This window comes from Pristis pectinata, chromosome 5, assembly GCF_009764475.1.
Source record: "Pristis pectinata isolate sPriPec2 chromosome 5, sPriPec2.1.pri, whole genome shotgun sequence".
Lineage (NCBI taxonomy): Eukaryota > Metazoa > Chordata > Chondrichthyes > Rhinopristiformes > Pristidae > Pristis > Pristis pectinata.
The window spans coordinates 16,582,464-16,605,502 of record NC_067409.1 but is presented as its reverse complement, the minus strand read 5'-3'; the positions used below and the strand labels follow the sequence as shown (position 1 = coordinate 16,605,502).

The following is a 23,039-nucleotide window of genomic DNA, read 5'->3' as shown; positions in this document are numbered from 1 at the left end:
GGAAGGTGGGATTAGGATGGCTACTTGTTCTACTGGCATGGACAAGATGGGCTGAATGCTCTTCTATGTTGTGAATTTTCCTGTTTCTATTATGTTCAACTTTGAATATCTTTGTGTTAGTTTGCATGTCACATCTATGTTCTGAATGGCTAACTTCTTATTTTTACATTGTGAGCCTTGGTTCTTGACACCCTATAAAGGGAAACTTCATCCCTACATCTATTCTGGAAGCTCCATAAGAATTCTGTGTTTCAGCTCTCATTCTTATAAATTTGTAATAGGCTGAGTCAATTTAATCAGTCCTCCTAGAGCAAAACTATAACTACACATCTCGGGAATTAATCTGATGAACTTTTATTGAAGTAGTTCTGTTACGGTTACTAGCTCTCAGTAAAGAGAACACGTCTATACACTATATTACTAATGATGTGACGTGTGTGTTTCAATTCTAACCAATGGTCCACCATAGACACAATCCATTATAGTTAACATGCAGGTACAGCAAGCAATTAGGGAGGTAAAAGGAATGTTGGCCTTTATTACAAGTGGTTGGAGCACTTGGGTAAAGAGGCCTTACTGCAGTTATGCAGTTGCCTTATGAGACTGCACCCAGATGGTAGTGCAAGTTTGGAATTCTCTACCTAAGAGAACTGTGGAGGCTTGGTCACCTGAGTGCATTCAAATCACAGATTGATAAGTTTTTAGTTATTAAGGGAATTGAAGGATATGGGGCTTGCGTTGGAAGATTGTGCTGAGGTCAGAGATCAGCCATGACCTTGTTGAATTGCAGAGTAAGCACGAGGGACCAAAGGGCTTACTACTGCTTCTGTTTTTCATGTTCTTGTGTTTTGAATATGGAATCAAGCAAGGTTTTGTCAACACTCGAATGTTCATCGAGCTGCAGAATGCAGACTTGTGTATGTGTATACAAGAAGGCCAGAATCCATTATTATTGGCTAGTTCACTAAAGCATGTGAGCGAATTACAGAATGGGCCTTATGATAAACATCTGTGAGGTTCCTGCTAACTTCCAACAGAAAACGCTGGAAGTACTCAGCAGGTCGGGCTGCATCTGTGGGAAGAGAAAGAGTCAATGTTTCAGGTCGGAAACCCTTTACCAAAACTGAAAAGGAGACAAAAGCTTGCAGGGAGGATGGAGGAGAGTGGGATGTTTCTGATGGGGCAAACTAGGGTAACCATGGGAATAAACTTTAAACCAGATTGTCTGGTCAGTGAGTGAATGGGAGCAGTTAGGGGCAACGTAGACAAAAGAACCCAGACTAAAGAAAGTGGGAGTTGTTTAAAGCAGAGAAGGAAGACACGACCAGCAGGTCAGGCTGGGATGTCCTCCACTTGCAAAGACTAAAACATTAACAAGCTGAGCTAATACTTAAGATGGATGACTGATAGATGGAGAAATCAAGTTATCTAAAGTTGTTAAATTCAATATTGAGTTCAGAAGGCAGCAATGTGCCCAGATGGAAAATGGGATGCATTTCCTCAAGCCTGTCTTGAGCCTTGCTGTGATAGTACTGGAGGCCGCAGATGGGAAGCTCAAGGTCCTGCTCTGCATTTCGCAATTCTCACATTCTTTTGTCTTTGTTCTCACCCTTTAGCTGCTCCCTTTCACTCATTGACCAGATAACCTTGTTTGCAGTTTATCCCCAAGGTCATCCTGGTTTTACTCTACCCTATTTTCCCTGTGGCTTTGCAAGCTGCTTGTGACTCCTTTTCAGTTCTGATGAAGGGTCTCTGACCTGATGTGCTGACTATGTTTTTCCACTCACAGATGTGGACCTACTGAGCATTTTCTGTTTTTGTTTTGGTTTTCCAGCATCTGCCTTTTTTTTTGTTTGATCTTCACATTCCTGGCAATTTGTCCCTATTGCACCACCTCCCTTTTCCCTGCTCCCTTGTTGACAATTGAGATCTGCAACGAGACCCTGAAAAACATGAATGGCTTTCCAAATCTTGGGAGCCACCTGTCAATGAAGGCAGACATCCAATATTGAAATTCGCCATCACTACCAGTGTGGCCTTTGGTCACCTGAGTAAACGTGTTTGAAGATTAAGACCTCAAACCCAGCACTAAGCTAATGGTTTACATAGCAGCAGTGATCCCTCCCCTATTGTATGCTTCAGAGACACGGACTATCTATTAACAGGTACCTTAAATGTCAATGGTGTCTCCACAAAATCCTCCAAACCCACTAGTGAGATAAACTTTCTTAAACTTCATTTAAACAGCACGGTAACAGGCCCTTCCGGCCCAACAAGTCTGCGCCGCCCATTTGAAATCCATGTTAACCTACCTGTACGTCTTTAGAATAAATGAGACAACATCAGCCTCTTCTACCAGACCAACATTTGCTGTTCTAATTACTGACCCATGTCCATTGGTTGGGCCTGATCAGTCATCTGTCTGACACCTGACTCTCAGAACACCCACTCTATCACATCAAGAGATTTGTAGGAGGGTAGAGAAAATGTTTCTCAATGGCACATTAGGGAAATATAACACCCTCCATTAATTCATGGGAATACTTGGCCAATGCCTGCACAACATTGAGAAGGAACTGAACACCTGCAGTCTGTTCAGACTTGCATGAAGGCCAAGCAAAGCAGTGGGGGGGGGGGTGGGGGGTGGAGTGCAGAACCTTCCCAAAAATAAAAGCCGCCCTCCTGTCATGTGCCACCTGCCCTGCTTGTAGTAGATTGTGGTTCCATACAGGCCTCATCAGCCATCTCAGAACCAGTGTGGAAGCAAGCCATCCTCAACAATCTAGGAATAATAGTAGATTTATACAGCACTGAAGCAGGCCTTTTGGTAAAACTCATCCATGCCAATCAAGTTGCCCACCTGAGCTCATCCCATTTGGCCCATATCCCTCTAAACCTTTCCTATCCATGTAGCAGTTTAAAATGCCCTTTAACTGTTTTAATTTTACTGGCCTCTACCATTTTCTCTGGCAGCTTGGTCCATATACCCACCACCCTCTGTGTGGCAAAATTTCCCCCTCAGGTCCACTTTAAATTTCTCCCCTTATACCATAAATCTATGCTCTCCAGTTTTAGAATTCCTTACAATGGGAAAAAGACTGTGACCATCCACCTTATCTATGCCCCTCATGATTTTATCTACCTCGACAAGGTCACCCTTCAGGCTCCTCCACTCAAGGGGAATAAAGGCCCAGCCTATCCAGTCTTTCCTTATATAAACTCATGTCTTCCAGTCCTGTTAACATCCTGGTGGATCTTTTCTGCATCCTTTCCAGTTTATTGACATCCTTTCTATAACTCAGCGATCAGAACTGCACCATAATAATCCAAATATGGTATCACCAACGTCTTGTATAGTTCTATCATTACGTCCTAACTCAAATGCCTAGTTATGTAACACTGGAATTACTCAGTGATAACACTCTTGTTTTTGAGTTCAAAAATTGATGGCTTAAACTACTTCAGAGCATTAACCTAATCCAGTGTTTCAGAGCAGTCGTGAAGATTTTATGTTATGCTCCGTTTGTTAAGCTGGTTTCCTCCACATTAAAGATCCCATATACTTTCCAAAGGATGTGAAGTTATTTGTATTTTGCCTGGCATACTTAGCAACAGATTTCTTAAACAAAAAAAACTAAGCTACTTGTTTCATGATATTGTGAATTGTATATGATTATATGATGTGTTGCTGTATACAGATTGGCTGGTGTTTATAAAATAATGTCTGCTCCTTAAAAGTAATTCGTTAGTGATGTTTCATTGACGACGTGGAAGGTGGTATAACAAGACAAGTTCCACTCCCCATCTCTTCCTGCAAACCTGTCATGCAGAATTCCAGTTGTGGAAATGGCTATCAATGTACTATAATTGGTATTGAAAGCAGCTTTTAATTTTATAATGGTATTGTAGTATGCATGGGGTGGCACAGAATGAATATTCCTGCTGACAGACTTTTTACGAAGTGTGAGGAGATGGCGTTTACTGGCAGTGTACAATAAATTTACAGAGTTTAGGAATAAAACATGAAAGAAATTTGAAAAAGTATAAATTGGACTTGCATAACAATGGGGACAAACAACCACACATGCCATTTTTTTTCCTTAAAAATTGCATTATGTTGTTTAGGAAGTGCTATTTAAATTACTTGGAAAGGGGAATGGATACCATATTGGCTTGTGATCAGAGCTTTCAATTCTGTTGGCTGCTTTAGAAACTGTTCCATATTGATGAGTAATATTTTATATCTTTGGGTATTAAGCAACTTATCCAAATTGGGTTGAGTTCGGCAACCTCAGGCTCCTTTTTTTGGCCTTTGAGTCTCCAGCATCTAGAAGGGCCGGATCGAATTTAACATTCTTGCTTCAAAGTGGCTGGTGTGGGGGAAAATGCAAAATCACTGTTGCATTTAGCAGTAAATTTTGTGATGGGCTACTGAATAAGGGTTAAGATTTTAACTGTGCATTTTGTTGCAGACTTTTGCTGCCATTACCCAGTTGAAGCTTCAGTGTGCTTATTGATGGCATGGGGTGCTTGATCTGCATCATATTAATAATTGTGAGATGTGTCTAATGAAAAATAAAAATTGAATTGACCTTGCAGTATTAAAAAGCCATACAACTGGGTTTTGAAAATGTACAACTGCATTTGCTAACATTTGTGGGCAAACTTAATGCTAATGCACTTCTTACAATGTACATTTGTTTTTAGCTATTATGTTATTTGCATATTCATGACTTGCTGAGCTTTTTGCACATTCTCATCAATTTCCAATCCAGCATACCACTTTTTAATGATGGGAATAGGTCCATGCATGCTGTTTTCTATATGGTGAACTGTTGATTTTACTGCTACCACCCTTGCTGAGTGGAAGACCCTGTTAAGGGTCAAGCAGGATCAGTGGATAGAGATAATTCATGTTCTGGTTTGAAAGCTAGAAGTTGTGATTAAACCATTTCCTACGTATCAGAATCTCACGGCAGGCACTCTATTCTGAGTTTTGTTATAGGAGGTTACCAACCCGACAGAGGAAAGGAATTGAGGATAAGCTTGAAAAAGTGCAACGTCCCCCACCGACTCCTGGGAACTTCCAGCCTTTGACTGCTCAAAAAAGAGAATGAGCATTTAGGATGGTATTGAGAGCATAGAGGCCATGCACTGGAGCATTCAGAAGCATAAGCAGTGAAAGGAAAGCATTGTCCCACAAACTACCCATTTGCCTGCTCCGTCAGTCACCACCTTCTCCATCTTGGAAGAGTTTTGTAGTTCCCACGTTGGCTTCCTTAACTACATCTGAACTCCTAAAATTGGAGTGGAAGCAAATCATCCTCCATTATTAAGGACTGCCCAAGGGGGGAGGAGGAGGATGACCATTCTGCTCAAATCTTTTCCTGGAGATCTTGAAAGGGAATATTTCCCAATGTTCTTGGTGGATTGAATGAAGGTATATAGGCATGTGGAGCAATAACAGAATGCAGCAGGTGAACAGGTGGATTGGAAATGCCCTCTAGCAATGATGCTCATGATATAGACATTGGTGAAATATGTATGTTCTAGTAGGTCTGTGAGAGAATGACAAATTGCCATAATAATATGGGAGCATCTGTTGATATCAAACAAAACAACCTGTCTCTTGCCCTTGCCAAATCTTTGAAGGTCCACTCATGGTTTTTTTTTTTGGGTTTTGTTGCCCAGAAGCAAATCTAGTTTAAGTGACTGGACAAATTGGATTATCTATATAGAGTCAGAGTTGTACAGCCTAAAAACTGTCTGTGCTTAACATCATGCTTATCAATACCACTTGACTGCATTAATTTCACATCACTATATGCCTTGCTCACTCAAGTACCTGTCCAGATGATGCTTAAATGTTGTTGTCATATATGACAAACATCAGTGGACCCAGCACAGATCCCTGTGGCACACAACTGGTCACAGGCCTCCAGTCTGGAAAAACAACCCCCCACTACCTCTGCCTCTTATCACCAAACCAGTTTTAGAACAGTACGGGCCCTTCAGCCCACAATGTTGTGCCGACCTATGTAAACTTAAAATTTTGTATCCATTTGACTAGCTGATCCTATGTGTTTTGGCCTTCTGGACCAGCCTACAATGTGGGACCTTGTTAAAGTCCATGTAAACAGCGTCTACTGCCATACCCTCATCAATCCTCTGGGTCACCTTTTTTTTTTGAAAAAAGGTTGTGATTTTTTTTTCCCCATGTTTAAAGCCATGCTGACTATTCCCAATTAGTCCTTGCCTTACCAAATAAATCCTGTCTCTCAGAATCCTTTCCAATAACTTTCCTACAACTAATGTAAGGCTCACCGGCCTGTAGCTCCCTGGCTTATCCTTGCTGCCCTCCATAAATAATGGCAGAGTATTAGTTATCCTCTAGTCTTCCGATACCTCACTGGTGGCCAACAAAGATTTCTGCCAGGGCCCAATCAATCTCCTGTCTTGCTTCCCATAACATCCTAGGATATACCTGGTCAGGCCCTGGGGAATCATCCACCTTTGGTCCTCCAACACCTTTATATCTTCAAAGCAGTATATACTGGTGATACAGTATAAGCAGTACTTGGGTATTAAATGTTATTGAAAAGGAAGAATATATTTCTGCAGTGAAATAGAACCGTTAACACTATTTATTTCCTGCTAGTATCATCTGGCGTCTGTGATCCCTTGAGTAAAACCAGATGGCGTTACTGATTTTATGTGTGAATGTAAAGATTGGTCATCAAGGGTATGCACTTTTAAGTACAGTATCTTGTTGATAAATGGCAATATTTTTAGAACTGTGTTAAGATGGGCTTCATGCAGGTTGGGGATATTAATTCTTGAAAATGCTTTCTCTCCAACTTGCAGAATTAACTATAATAGGAAGCTAATAAAGCAGTAAATAGTTTAGCAGCCTAAGTAGGTGGCTCTATTAAAGCATTGTTAGCATAGTGGTCGTATAAATTGTTTACATAAGTTCACTGTCACAAATCTAATGCTCTACCTATTAATGCTTTTGGTGCATGGTGCTTTAAGTACTTTTGGCCTGGCTTAAAGAAAGTATGAGGCATTGGTTAGCATGTTAATTGAAGACACTGGAAATTCGGTTGTAGATTGTGTAATTCTTTTGGGATGCTATGGGGTTAGTACCAAGGTAACATAAAGAGAGGTCTTTTCAAACATAAAAAACATTTTATTTTCTCTTTAGCATTATTTTCAGTTGATATTATAAGTATTTGATAGGCTTATCAATTTTGTTCATTTAGAGACTTTATTTATAGCACTGTTAAAGAAAATTCTTGGAAATAAAATATAGTAAATTCAGTGAAATTACTATCAAAGAGTATAAAATTTTTGGTTTATGATATTTGTAAATGTCTGAATGTTTCACAACCACTAAAGCTCTTGTGTGCAATGCAGACTGACAATGTGGCACAGTTGGTGCAAGTAAGTAACTTTCCTGAACACAAATATTGCTGGGAGTAGTTGGATTAATTAAATGAGGTATTGGTTACTAGTTGATATGATTGAGTTGGTATTTTTCCTGCATCTTTGATGACGCATGCTAAAACAATTTAAAAGTTTTTTTTTTCATTCGTTTCTGGGATCTGGATGTCACTGACAAGGACAGCATTGAATGTTCATTCCTGATTTTCCTAGAAAAAAGTGGTGATCAACTGCTGCCAATCTATTCCCACAATGTAATAGATTGGGGAGTTTTAGGATTTTGACCCTACTGTGGTCAAGGGTTGGTAACACAGTTCAAGATTGGATCTTGCATGATTCAGAGAGGAATTTGTGGGTCGAGGAATATCCAAATGTAATGGATGCAGAGGTTATGTAGTAAATCCATAATTGCCAAGTTTTGATGTCTCCTGAAAACCGTTTGAAGTGTTTAATGAGATCTTAAGTAATGCTGAGATTGAAAGGCAACCTTCAAATCATAACGTGATCTGGTAGTATTTGAAAAATGTATAAACTACAGAATTTTGGGTCTCATTGTTTCATTTTATCGTCTAGGTAGGATATTTATTCCTTTTAGGAGAAAATTATATATTTGATATTTTCATTGTTTTCTTTGTAAGTTTTGCTGTCAATCTATTTAGTCAAGTGCTCCTGTGAGCTTTCTCTCAGAACTCTTCTAATAAGTTACTAAGTAGTTATTTTTTCTTCCTACATGAAACCTTCCTCGCCTTATGTATTCTCTTCAGGCTTTACATTTCCCAAACTCTCTTTTATAGATTACTTTAGCTTTGAGTTGCATCTTGCACTGTGAACCTTTTGTCCTGAACCTTGGTTTCTCAATAAATTTATGCAAATAATGCATTAAATTGCATGGATGTATGGGATATTGAAATGGTGCTTTTACCTTGATTGCAAGCAAAATTTTCAATTACTCAGTTTTACAAATTTCTATTACTTTTTCTGGTTTTCAGATAATTAAGATTTATGTTGAAGTATAATGTCTCTATTAGCTTTTATATGGATTGCCTGACTGAACATTGCCAATTACCATTTTGTTTCATTGGAGCTTGAAGCAATAGGTTTTAACTAGTCAGGAAGAAAATGTATTTATTGCAGTAGTGATTTGCATTAAATTACAACTTGAATGTTAAATCTGACCAATGTTAATTTTAGTAGTCTTGTGTTTTCTTTTGATTGGTACAAAAGCAAACTATCATAGGTGGTGTACCCAAATCCTCGTTTCATTTTGGACCAGTTGCTGACAGTCTGTCCCCCTCTCCAGTTTTTTTTCCACTGTGCAAATACCTGATTTTTGTAATATTTTATCATATTAGTGAAGTAAAAGAGATTTAACTTTTTTGTGTGGAAAGCTTCATTAGGAAGTATGTCATCAAAGTGCCATTCACTGTCCTAGTGTTTTATTATGAACAGTAGCAGTCTGCTTTTCATCTCTGACACAGTGCAGCACTCCTTTGGTTGAAGAATAGACTAATAAGTAAGCTTGACATCTGGTGTGTCTTTAACTAAAGTATATGTGAGCGATGAACTGATAGGAGGCTTCCTCTTGGGACCTTCCAACTCCAGATTATAGCAGTTAATGGAGAGCTGGGCAGTTGGCTGAGTTTTGCTCCCGTGTGTTTATCTGTGGCTGATTAATGGTGGCAGTAAAAGCTCTCTCTCCACTTTGAGTAATTTACAGTCAGCAGTGTCTCTGAAGGTCTATAAATCAGAGGAAATAATGTGCTGAAGACAACCTGGTTTTGAGAATGAGAGTATTTAATTGAATGACATTGACGGTTTTTGACAATATTATTAGCACTTGTTTTAGAGCTATTGTATACAGTCATCTGCATCATTATCTACATTAGTAGAACAAACTGCAATGCTCAATGTTTTTTAACATGCTAGTGTTTCATTGATAATTCCTCATTTTGAGTCATGTCAACTTTACTTGCATCATCCTGAATTTATAGATTTGTAATTCCCTATATATCTTGGTGTTCCAGAATGAGGTACATATCCAAATTTATTTTGGTGCCATTTGAGCCCAATACTATCATGGCTGACTTCTACTTTTTAGAGTAATTTTAATTTGAATGTCGAAGCCAACTTAACTGTTTTACACAAGCTTTAAGTGAGTATAAAAGACTTAAGAGATTTGAAGTGCATTAAGCAGCAGAAGTAATCACTTTGTATATTCGTATTTAGAAAATGAGTATCTGTTGAATGTGTAGTTTTTCATGACCACAATTGGGAACGCTTAGATACCTCAAACAAATGCATTTCTGTGCACCTGATGATTGTGCTTGGGCTGCATCCATTGTGAAGTGCCCTTCAAAAGAGTCATGAGCTGTTCCTCGCATGTCATAGTAAGAACATCACATCTTATTGCCAATGGAGATGAGACAAGGAAGGAAAAAAGTTCACTTCATTTTTCCTTGATGGCTTTAACAATTTTGCAATAGTCTATATATTGCTGTTACTGACCCACAAACTGGAAGATTAGATGAAGCAGGAGCCTTTTTTATTTGGAGCATGAAATTTGCCAAAATTTTCCAGTACCACCAAATTTGTAAAGAATCTTCTTGTCTCATGTTGGTTATGTAGTTCCCTTCTTGAGCATTACTTGACAGGGCTGCTAACTTTTGATTATTTTTGTGATCATTATGTTCAAATTGAGGGATATTGGTGTTGAAGTAGTAACACCAATATCCCTCAATTTGAACATAATGCTCACAAATGTGATCTTCCATCAGAACACGGAAAAGTTAGAAAATGATTATTTTCTTTCATTACTGGGAAAGGAAAGGGGTGGAGACGGCTAACAGAATATTTCTAATTGGCTGGAAACAGAGAGAATGAATGAAACAGGATGGTGAGGACTTATTAGTTGCAGCTGATCTCTCTGGAGGAGATGTAGATGAATAAGTATAGAGGAGTGAGGAAGAAAATACTTGAGACAGAAGATTGCATTTGTGGAGATCTGAAATAAAAGGTAGCATCTGTGGAGAGTCTAGGTTGAGAAAGGGGAGGAAGGAGTCTTTTGGACCATGTAAAGGTGAGAACGAGGTGGAGCTTGGCTGCAAGGTTTATGTAACCTTTATTTCTATGTGAGACCAGGAGGCAGCATCAATGCAGTCATCAGTGTATCTGAGGGAAAAGGTGAAGAAGGGAGCCTGAATAGAACTGAAACAAGGACTCTTCCACATACCCCTTAATGAGAGTTTGGACCCATGCGAGTTTTGATAGCTATTCGTAAATTAGTTTGTTATTGTTACATGTACCGAGGTACAGTGAAAAACTTTGTTTTGCATGTCATCCATTACAGATCATTTCATCACATCAGTAGATTAAAGTAGTACAAGGGAAAAGCAATAACAATGCAGAATATAGTGTTACAGAGAAAGTGCAGTGCAGGCAGACAATAAGGTACAAGGCCATGGCAAGGTAGATTGTGAGGTCAAGAATCCATCTTATCGTTCAATGGTCTTAAAACAATGGGATAGAAGCTGTCCTTGAGCCTGGTGGTATGTGCTTTTAGGCTTTTATATCTTCTGCTCGATGGCAGGAGTCTTTGATTATGTTGGCCGCTTTCCCGAGGCAGCGAAGTGCAGACAGTGTCCATGGAAGGGAGGGTGGTTTTCATGATGTGCTGAGCTGTGTCCACAACTTTCTGCAGTTTCTTGTGGTCTCGTGACATTGAGGGGAAGGTTGTTGTCAAAAGTTACTCTTTTTGATTAGAGAAAGTGAGTGGAATTAAAGGAGAAGATATTCATTTTGAGAATGAGCTGACCAGGCGAAGGAGGGTGGTGCTGGAGGGAGTCTGATTGGGCCTCTATTCAAGAAAGAAATGAAGGGCCTGAGGGTCATGCTGGTGTAGGATGGAATTGTAGAGAGACAATAGACAATAGGAGCAGAAGTAGACCATTCGGCCCTTCGAGTCTGCACCGCCATTTTGAGATCATGGCTGATCCTCAACAATCAATATCCTGTTCCTGCCTTGTCCCCATATCCCTTGATTCCCCTATCTATAAGAAACCTATCTAGCTCCTTCTTGAAAGTGCCCAGAGAATTGGCCTCCACTGCCCTCTGAAGCAGTGCATTCCACAAATTCACAACCCTCTGGGAGAAGAAGTTTTTCCTCACCTCTGTCCTAAATGGCCTAGCCCTTATTCTTAAATCATGCCCCCTGGTCCTGGACTTGCCCAACATCTGGAACATATTTCCTGTCTCTATCTTGTCCAATCCCTTAATAATCCTGTATGTTTCAATCAGATCCCCTCTCAATCTTCTCAATTCCAGCGTGTACAATCCCAGTCTCTCCAACCTCTCAGCATAAGACAGTCCCGACATCCCCGGAATTAACCTCATAAACCTACGATTGGATGTCTGTGGTGAAAATGAACCAGTTGGAATTGGGAAACTGGACACTGTCAAAGAGGCAGACAGCATCTGAGGTGTCGTGGATATCAGTGGGAAGAGGGAGGACAAAGTGAGAGAAAAAAAAGTTGTGTTAGGAAGAAATGCTGAAGGAGTGAAAAAGCTGAAACAATGGGTCAATCAGGACAGCCCTGCTTGTGGAACATGGAGAGGAGTGGGTTGTCTATGTTTGGAAGACTAAGACTGAATGCTATGGAGGGAAGATGTGGAGGAAACATGGCCAGTAACTGCCTTGGAGATAATGGCTTGGTTTAGGGTCATAGTCCAGAGTGAGATATGAAATATCAGAGAGCTGGTGTAGCATACCATTCTCAACAGGTATGATGATGGTATTAGGGCTGTTCCTTTCTGAGTGCTGAAAATTCAGAGAAGTAGTTGTGGGGGTTGGGGGTGTTGGGTAGGCTAGATTGAGTAGGGCAATTAAAAAAAAAGTATGGACTACATCATGTTGATAGTTGGGGATGAACAGATCTAGGAGGAGTAAGAGATTACGAATTCTGCAAAGCCATAGGGTCCACAGACTGTATTGAAGACTTGTAGCCAAATAAATGGACTTGGAAATATAACAATATCATGTGGAATTGGAATCCATTGAGATGGTGACTTGGGTGGATGAAGCAGAGTCTCTGCCAAGGATGGATAGTTTGGGATCAGAAGGAATAGTGAAGACATGGCAAAGGCAAGACTGGGGAGAAAGTTGGCATCAGTGGAAAGTGGAAAAAGATCCAGTAGAATAGTAGAATTTAAGAATTATTTTTGTCTTTGATGTCTGAAAGGAAGGAAAGATCTCTTTTTGAAGGAGAAAATGTGGCTGTGCTCATGGGTGCATCTTCAATAATATCAAAAACAACAAAACCAAATGTAAGTCTGAGGAAGATCATCTCACCTGACTGGGATGTTTAAACTCCTGGGACTCTACGTTGAGTTCAGCAATTTCAGAAAATCAGCCTTTTTCAGCTTGTGTCATTTCTTTTGAAGGGCCATCAGTCATTGCTTTCTCCACTGATGCTGCCTGACCTGCTAGGTACTTTAACTGCTCTTATTTCATGTTTCACAGTGTGTTGTGTATTTCACAGTTCCAGCACTTTCTTCTCTCCTCTGTCCTTGTTCGTCCATATTTGCATATCCAGACCTATCACCTGTCATTAACGAGCCTTCATCACCACCAACATTCAGCTGGCACTACCAATATATTTTGTTCCTTGGTGTCCCTCTGGTTCTGCAACAAAATGTCAGATTTGTAAAGCAATGCACAAAGTGCTGGAGGAACTCGGCAGCATCTATGAAGGGAAGTGGATAGTCGATGTTTCAGTTCGAGAACTTTTCCTAGTTGTGATGAAAGATGTTCAACCTTTCCACAGATGCTGCCTGATCACCTGATAATTTGCAGCATTTTCTGCTTTTATTTGGTTTTCAGCATCTGGAGGTTTTTTTTGTTTTTTGTTTCTTATGTTGGGAATTGGCACCAAGTTTGCAACTTGGTGTCATGCTTTCGGCTAAAACAGGGTAATTAATATTAACAAAATATTCCTTGTCCTTAATGGGGACTATTCCAGGAGATTAATTAAAGCAATCTCCATCCTCTAACAGTCCCATCCATAAGCTCTCTTCACTGAATGCTTTCTGCAACTCCTCGCCTTTCTGAGGCAACTAAACAGTGAACAAACATTCTTGCCTTACTGGATGATTCTGAACTATTAGTAATGTGCCCTCTTTATCTTAATCAAATATTATAGTCATAGAGAAAGCACAAGAATGTACCCTTTTGGCTTAGAGTCTACACTGACCATCAAACACTTATTTACACTAATTATACCCGAACCCATTTATTCTCCCCACGTTCCCATAAGCATCTACTCATATACTACTACTCATACACACACTGAGGCAATTCACAGTGGCCAATTGAAGTACTAACTTTCACATGTTTGAGGTGTGGGAGGAAACCAGAGCACCTTGAGGAAACCCATAGGGAGAATGTGCAAACTCTAAGCAGACAGCACCTGAGATCAGGATTGAACCTGCATCACTGGAGCTGTAGTAGCTGCATCACTGTTCTAACTAATTGCTGCCCCAATGTTGTAACTAATAAACTAAAATTAAAAAGCATATCACTTTATTTTGGTGTCAGACTGAATATTCTTGCATTTTATTCACCCTCAATTTCTGACAGATTAATAATTTCTGGAGACTTTAGAGCTATTTTGGTGGGTTGGTAGTCAGCACTTTGCATGTTGACATCATGGATGTGACATCCATATAACTTGTGCTCTATTTTCACTAAGAAAATAAGGTAAGACCAGCAGACAGGAAACTTGCTTGTGTAGATCTAGATAATTATTACACTATACAATGGACACTAATCATTCTTTATGCAAAAACAAACACTAGTATTCCGTCTGAGGTAGGTATGGAACTGAGATACTGTATCAGTATTTTGACAGATTTTTACTTCAGGTGTCATTAACCAAAGGTTGACTTAAGTTACAGACCAAGGCATTGTTTACAAGATCGCAACTATTTGCTGCTTCACAATTGTCACCTATTTTTACTATCTCATTTAGCAGACAAGGACCATGGGTCACACAGTAAACACACGTTACTCTTCTTCACTTTGAATCTATGAACTATGTAGTGTTTGAGTGAGATTTGCCCAGTGAGGGTCACTTGAAAAAAATGTGAACAATGTAAATAATAGTAGTTTGTCATTTAGTAGGGCTATGCCTTCCATTGGGCAGCTTTCTTGTTCTTTGAGTTTTGATATTGGTTAACACTTTTTGTCACTTTTATACCAAAGATAAATAAAATATATTGAGCATTGGGTTCTAACATCTAACTGTAAAAAAAACTTGGGAACAATCTGCTGTCATCCGAACTCCAGAAGAGCACTTTCTTCTGAAGTAGGATAATATCTCTTAATTCAATGGCCATCCTGCTGCTGGTGCCAAAGCAGCCAGTTTGTACTGACAGTATATTTCCATTTGTTTGTTTTCCCACATAATTTTGAATGGATTTGGGACTATAATTTTCTCTTGATGTTTGGTTTTGCTGGCAATTGGAGTGAGAATGGAATGGCAAAACTGATTGTATCAATAAAATACTGTCCCTTCATCTAAGTGTAAATGATTCAAGGTGGGATCTGTATTCTGCTGGAATAGATTGGAGAAAATGAATTTGAGTTTGCATGTTAAAATATTCCTGTTGCTGTTAGGAGTACAGACTTGGAGTAAGCAGTTCAGTCTAGAGGTATTTTTGGACTTTGAATTTACCAAAAAATAAATTCATTTCATGTATAAAATAAACTTGTAAATGGTCTTTGTTTCTGCTTGTATTACCAGTGAGAATCGTCCATTTTAAGTACAGTACATTTTTTCCAGGTTAATGATTGTTGTATAATTAGTTTTACGATTAAAGAACATATCTTGTATTGGACAAATGGTTATGACTAATGCTGAAATTACGACAAGCTGTTGAATTTAGTAATTGCAGTGATTGGTGGGTTACTACCAGAAATCTTCCATAAAATTGTAAGTAAAAACCCAGCTGGTTCACTGATGCCCTTTTAGGGATGGGATCCTGCAGTTATTTTAAAAAGTAGGTAACGAGTTTACATGGACCGAAGAATTGAAAGATGCTTGGCACAATCTGTAGAACTTCTATGTGGGTACTGTTATAAATAAGACAACTTTAGCTAATTCATTTTCCAACTGCAGTTTCTCTGTATCCTTTCCTTCTGCCCATGATAGTGCTTGATTCATTTTGCATCTTTTGCTGTTTAAATGATTGGTATTCCTGTTTATGAAAATTGCCATTCTTCAAAGGCTAGTGGAGATCAAAAGAGTTTGTTCGCACCATTGTGCAAAATATTTTCCTGAATGATCAGATGTGACTGCTGCTTGGGGCCTGTCCAAAACAATTACCCATCCTGAAATAATTACTTTTTTTGTTTGCTGACTGATTCATAATATAGCTTGGGTCTGTCTTAGGGCACCACACACTTCAAGCTTTTTCTTATTTAACGAAAAAGGACTGTTTGAACAGGGCTGATGCCCAAATCTTTAATATGGGGAGGGGAAAATTGACAAAGGAATCCTGACCTTTGAATATTACATAGTTTTTTAATTATTGGGTTACTTGGAGGTGAGTTCTGAAATTGGTTGGACTGCTTCAACTTGTTTTGTGAAATAGGTTGGGAATGAAGGGCATCTTGTGTCTTTGAGGGTGGGATTCTTATTAGTTTTAATTTTTTCCTACTGTACAATTGCTGTCCTGGATTTTTGCTTTGATTTTTGTTTGACTTCTACTTGCTATTAAAGTAAAATAAAAAATGTTATGTGATTTCATTGTTATTTCTAGGGTATAGAATGCTTTGCCTGCCAAACACCATAGTCCTTGTTTTAATCTCGTACTGGTGAAGTGATTGTTCTTTTCCTCCCTGTTAGTGTTGCTCAGCATGCTCTGGATGCAAACAGGATGCCATACTTTACAGACTGTGAATGAAATTGTATGTTTCTTAACCACAAAAATTGTGGCTTTAATATGTCAACATGCTGTTTTCCATTTACTTTTAGGGAATTAGAGCACGAATTCTGGAGACTCTAGTCATGCTTATTCTTCTTGGACTCCTCATTTTGGGAATAGTTTGGGTGGCTTCTGCCTTGATTAATAACGATGCTGCCAGTATGGAATCTTTGTATGGTAAGTGAACTGAAAATTCTAAATTTTAATAGATTGTTTAAAAGTGATGTAATGCTACATTTTGGATTTTGTTCTCTGTCCCATACATTACCCCCAGAAACTATTAAATAAAACAAATACTTCAGTGTTTAGGGCAGATAATGGCACTGGTTACTGATTTTTAAAAACATCCAACTAGAGAATTGAAGCAACTTGCTGGTCTGGTATCGAAGTTGCAATATTCCTCTTGTGTTGGTGTAATGCATGTATTGTTGGTGCAGGCTGTGCGTCTGGGCTATAAAGCTGTTAATGGAATAGCAGGGATTTAGAGTTTGTTCAGAAATGTTTGGACAGAGACGTCTCGGATCGAGTCCACAGCATTCTTAAGGGGGAGGGTGAGTAGCCAGAAGCTGGGGTACACATTGGTACCAACAACATAGATAGGAAAAGAGATGAGGTCCTGAAGAGGGAATATAGGGAGATAGGAAGGAAGCTAAAAAGCAGGAACTCAAGGGTGGTAATTTCTGGCTTGCTGCATGTGCCACACTCTAGTGAGGGTAAGAATAGGATGATATGGCAGATGAATATGTGGCTGAAGAGTTGGTGCAGGGGGCAGAGTTTCAGATTTGTGGATCACTGGGATCTCTTCTGCGGAAGGTAAGACCTGTACAAAAGGGACGGGTTACACCTGAACTGGAGGCGGACCAATGTCCTTGTGAGCACGTTTGCTAGAGCTGTTGGGGAGGGTTTAAACTGGGTTGGCAGGGGGATGGGAACCAGCATGTTAGGTCAGATGATGGAGCACTTGGTGTAAAGGTAGGTGCAATGTGCAGAGAGGAAGGACAGGCAGTGGATAGGGCATAAATGCAGACAGTTGGATGGGTCGGAGTGTATTTAATGCAAGAAGCATTGAGAATAAGGGTGATGAACTTGGAGGATGGAATTACGATGTTGTGGCCATTACAGAGACTTGGCTGTCACAAGGGCAGGATTGGCTGCTTGATGTTCTGGGGTTGGAGGTAAAGGGGGGAGGGTGTATGGGGGAGTGGCATTGCTAATAAGAGATAGTATCTCAGCTGCAGAAAGGGAGGATGTTGTGGAAGGGTCATGTACTGAGTCAGTGTGGGTGGAAATTAGAAACGAGAAGGGTGCAATCACTCTATAGGGAGTATTCTGTAGGCTCTCCAGCAGCCACGGGGACACTGAGGAGTAGATGAGTAGGCAGATTTTGGAAAGGTGCAAAGATAACAGGGTTGTTGTCATGGGTGACTTCAACTTCCCTAACATTGATTGGCAATTCCTTAGTGCAAAATGTTTAGATGGGGCAGATTTTGTTAGGTGTGTCTGGGACACAGTATATGGATGGACTGACTGGAGGAGAGGTCATACTGCATCTCATACTAGGCAATGAACCTGGTCAGGTGACAGACCTCTCGGTGGGCAAGCATTTTGGAGACAGCGACCACAACTCCCTGATCTTTAGCATAGCCATGGACAAGGATAGGAGCAGATGATATGGGAAAGTTTTTAATTGGGGGGGGCGGGTGTTAATTACACTGGTATTAGGCGAGAACTTGGGACTGTAAATTGGGAACAGATGCTCTCAGGGAAATGCACAGCAGATATGTGGATGCTGTTTAGGGAACACTTGCATGGGGTTTTGGATAGGTTTGTCCCACTGAGACAGGGTAAGGATGGTAGAGTGAAGGAACCGTGGTTGATGAGATGTCGAATATCTTGTCAAGAGGAAGAAGGAAGCTTACCTGAGGTTTAGAAAGCATGGATCAGACAGGGCTCTGGAGAGTTACAAGGTAGCCAGGAAGGAGCTTAAGAATGGACTTAGAGCTAGAAGGGGGCATGAGAAGTCCTTGGTGAGTAGGATCATGGAAAACCCCAAGGTGTTCTACACATATGTGAAGAAAAGGAGGATGACCAGAGTGACGGTAGGACTGATCAGGGATAAATGAGGAAATGTGTGCCTGGAGGTGGAGAAAGTAGGTGAGGTCCTTAATGAATACTTTGCTTCAGTTTTCACTAGGGAGAGGGACTTTGAATGTGAGGTCCGTGTAGACAGGCTAATGTGCTGGAGCATGTTGAGGTTAAGAAGGAGGTAATGTTGGAGCTTCTGAAAAATCAGGGGGATGTTGGCCAGACAGGATGTACCCCAGGTTACTACAGGAAGTGAGGGAAGAGATTGCTGTGGTGTTGACGATGATATTTGCGTCCTCCCTGGCCACGGGAGTTGTGCTGGAGGATTGGAGGATGGCTAATGTTCCCAGGAATAATCCTGGGAATTATAGACCAGTGAGTCTTGCATCAGTGGTAGGCAAGCTATTGGAGAGGATTCTTAGGGACAGGATTTATGAGCATTTGGAGAAGCAGTCTTATTAGGGACAGTCAGCATACCCTTGTGAGGGGCCGGTCATGCCTCATGAGCCTAATTTAGTTTTTCAAGGAGGTGACAAAATAAATTGATGAAGGTAGACCGGTGGATGTGGTGTATATGGACTTTCGTAAGGTGTTTGACAAGGTTCCCCGTGGTAGGCTCATCCAGCAAGTTATGAGGCATAAGATCCATGGAGACTTGGCTGCATGGATTCGGAATTGGCTTGCCCACAGAAGGTGGTAGTAGATGGAGACTATTCTACCTGGAGGTTGGTGACTAGTGGTGTTCCGCAAGGGTCTGTTCTGAGACCGCTGCTCTTTGTGACTTTTATACGTGACTTGGACGAGGGATGGAGTTCAATCTGGAAGTGTGAAATGATACACTTTGGAAGATTGAACATGGAGGAGGAGTACAATGTTACTGGCAGGGTTCTTAGCAGTGTGGAGGAACAGAGGGATCCTGGGATCCAAGTCTATAGATCCCTTAAAGTTGCCATGCAAGTTGATAGGGTGGCTAAGAAGGTGTATGGTGTGCTGGCCTTTATTAGTTGGGGGAATTGAGTTCAAGAGACATCAGGTAATGTTGCAGCTCCATAAAACTCTGGTTAGACCACACTTAAGAGTATTGTTTTCAGTTCTAGTAGTCTCATTTTCTCTTTGGAGTCACACAGGATGAGAGGCGATTTGATAGAGGTGTATAAGATTATGAGGGGCGTAGATAGTGGACAGCCAATACCAGAGAACATCAGTTTAAGGTCAGAGGAGGAAAGTTAAGGGGGGGATGTCAGAGGTAGGTTTTCTTTTTACAGAGTGGTGGTTGCCTGGAACGTACTGCTGGGAGTAGTAGTAGAGGCTGATACAATAGGGGCATTTAAGAGATTCTTAGCTAGGCACATGGATGTAAGAAAAATGGAGGGTTATGGGTTGTTTAGGAGGGAAGGGTTAGATTGATTATGGAGTAGGTTTATATAGATTGGCACAACATCATGGGCTGAAGGGCCTGCACTGAGCTGTACTGTTCTACGTTCTAACTCTCAACTCTTCTGGGCATATTACGTGACTACTATATATTATGTCAAATCCGTTAAGTGTTTTTATTACAACATCCCAACTTTCTAAATAACCACAAGAGATTTGACCATTTAAAAACCACTATTGATGCTTTTAGAACACTTTAGATTTCTATAGAACTCCTAGTGAATTCTGAAAGCCTGTGTCAATTGTAATGATTGTCTTAACCAACCTTATTAAATGACAAAGGAGGAATGGGCCCCACAGCCCTTGAAGCCGCTTTGTCATTTGGTAAGCTCATGGCTGATCTGAATGTAACTTCGCAGAGATATTTATACGACTTCTTTACATTTTATGGAGTTCTTAAGTAGTATGAGAACAGATTATCAGGTCATATCTCACTGCTGTTTGAACAAATACAATGTTATTGGGACTCAAGTGTGTAAATTAGCTGCTCTATTTACTTGTATTAATTGCAATAACCTCATGATTCAAAAATACTTCTGGTTGTGAGGCATATGTGTGCACTTTCACATCAAGATGTCAAAGTCAAGCTTATTGTTGTATGCACAGGTCCAATGAGAAACTTGCTTGCAGTAGCATCACAGGCACACAGCATCAGAGAGACAATATTCACAAGAAAAGCATAAATTAAACAAATTGTACAAAATTATACAAGAAAGACCACAATTAGAACAATTACTAACACAATATATTATCCATTTTCTGGAAGTCTACCTTCATGGGGGTTATTCCAAAGAAGTAATTAGATTGAGGAATTCAGATGCTATTGTGAAGAGCAAAACTGATAGTGGAGTGGTTTATGATTTGCATGATCTTTAATATCAGACTGTTGTCCCAAAGTAACTCTTACAGATCCATTGTTTCAAGCATGCTCTAAGAATTTTGGAGGTACAAACCTTGGTTATTGTATTTCTGTTGAAAGTGGGCTATGATTTGGTGAACATTCTCCCTGAACCGGATAAGCATTAAGCCAAAAGAAAGATTAATGCTGAGTTTACAGATTTGTCCAGACAATTACTGCACACACTTTCTAAATTCTAGTGGAATATTTTTTGCAACTGTCTTTTAGGTACTTAATTTCAAGAAGGGGTGAACTTACAGTAAAATCTAGTAACAGTCCTCACTTATTTACTTAATTATTTTCTTCTTATATACATAATTCTAGTCGTATGTCATGCATTTTACTATGGTGGCTGTTTGTTGTATATTCCAAAATGGTTATGAACTAATTAGCTCTTTTGGTTTTTGAACAATGAATGGAGCAAATTTAGCTAAAGGTGTCTTATTACTGGGTTGTTTCCTCCTGCAGATCTTTGGGAATTTTATCTTCCTTATTTGTATTCCTGCATCTCGTTGATGGGTGGATTACTACTATTGTGTAAGTAACTATTCAGTAACTGTAAAAGATTGAGTTATTTATTATCCATGCTGTGTTGCTACAAAACAGGGTACATTTTCTGGTTGGAGTGATGTTGGTTGCATCACTGTGGTGGAATACTGAAGACTGCAGCAGCAACATAAGGAACCATTGTCCTATCACAAAACTCAGGCTGTAACAAGAGATTAAGCAGGGGTCATGTTTATGTGGAGCCCAAAAGAAATGACAGAGCCCAATGCCTAATGGAACTGGGTAAGCTCCAATGAAGGAGCCAATAGGATTCTGGACATCAGTAAATTAATTGGGTGGTGGGATTGTCAAGATTATTGCATGGATTTTAAAAAGACATGGACAGGGTTTAGTGGGAAATCCACATAATTTAGGAAAACATACTGTTGAAAATATTTTCTAAAAGTATCAAATTTGCAGGGAAAAATGTTTTATTCTGCTTTCAGCACGTTTTGTGAAAATTTGTAGAATAACAGCGGAGAGTAACTTCCTGTGATGTTGATCACGGTTGGTTCTGATGACTCACCTTCACTTTTTCTCATTTTAAATGGAATTCTCAAAGAATTTTAGGGATAGAAAGTTTTCCTCTGCCCCAAGCACTAAATGTGCAATGCAATATGGCTGCATATTTTCAGTTCCCAAGTTCTGTTCCATTTGATGTTACCAAGATCAATTTTCTTGAACTGTAAGTCTATTGTGTACCATGCACTTCTTTTGCATTTGTTTTTGTCACAATTAGGATGTAAAAAAAATGCAGTGTCTAATGACTCGGCATTAATGCAATTATGTGAGAATAGTTTTCTTTAAGTAAATGTGTTGAGAAGTTGCATACAAACTGGTTTCCTTAGAAAACTTTCTTTAAAATTAAAGAATGCAGATCTGGAAATCTGAAATGAATAGAAAATGCTGGAAATATTCAGCAGGTCTGAGGGCATCATGGAAAGAGAAACAGTTAACATTTCAGGTCTGAGACTTCTTGTTAGAACTGAGAAAGTGAGTTGGTTTTCAATAGCAGAGAAGGTGGGGGATGTATGGGTAGAGCAAGGGGAAATATCTCTGATAGGGTGGGACAAAATTAATTAATGTAATTGTTAGAATCAAACTTTGTGTGATGTGCTGCTAATAGCAAGGCTGTGGGACATGTCCGGCAGGCCAGAAAAAGAACAAAGCCAAAATGAGAATGGCCAGAAGTGGCCAGTTCTGATCCAGACAAAGAGCGAGTTGGAAAATTTGATACAGAATCCAGCAACATGAAAGATGAGATGTTGTTCCTCAAGCGTGCATTGTGTTTCATTGTAGCAGTGCAGGAGGACATAGACAGATGCATCACAGTGCAGATGTGATAGGGAATTAAAGTAGCAGGGAACTGGAAGCTCTAGGTCACTCCTATAGCCTGAATGCAGGTGCTTCACAAAGCGATTATCCTATATGCCTCTGTTTTCTCTGAAATAGATGAGATTGCATTTGATTGTAAGGAGTGCAAAGAAATTGCTGCTTCATCTGGAAAGACTGGGTCTTGCAAAGCAACTAACTTCTCTTTTCATCTAAAAACACACAGTGTGGATCATAGGCAGTGGTAGGGTGTCAAGGGTTGATCCTGATATAGTGAGATCAGAGGCTTCTGTTTTGTTGGTCCAAGGAAGAGAATCCGAGA

The 23,039-nt window shown here is 39.9% G+C and overlaps 1 protein-coding gene across 2 annotated transcripts in view; it reads left to right on the top strand.

Annotated features, from left to right (window-relative positions):
* The window catches only part of lmbr1 (limb development membrane protein 1), a 167,728-nt gene that overhangs the window by 42,961 nt on the left and 101,728 nt on the right, over positions 1 to 23,039 (top strand). For both annotated transcript variants that reach the window (XM_052016196.1, XM_052016197.1), the window contains exons 6-7: positions 16,473 to 16,599; positions 21,308 to 21,376. In XM_052016196.1, the coding sequence (XP_051872156.1) occupies positions 16,473 to 16,599; positions 21,308 to 21,376 (196 nt within the window). The remainder of the gene's footprint in view (positions 1 to 16,472; positions 16,600 to 21,307; positions 21,377 to 23,039) is intronic.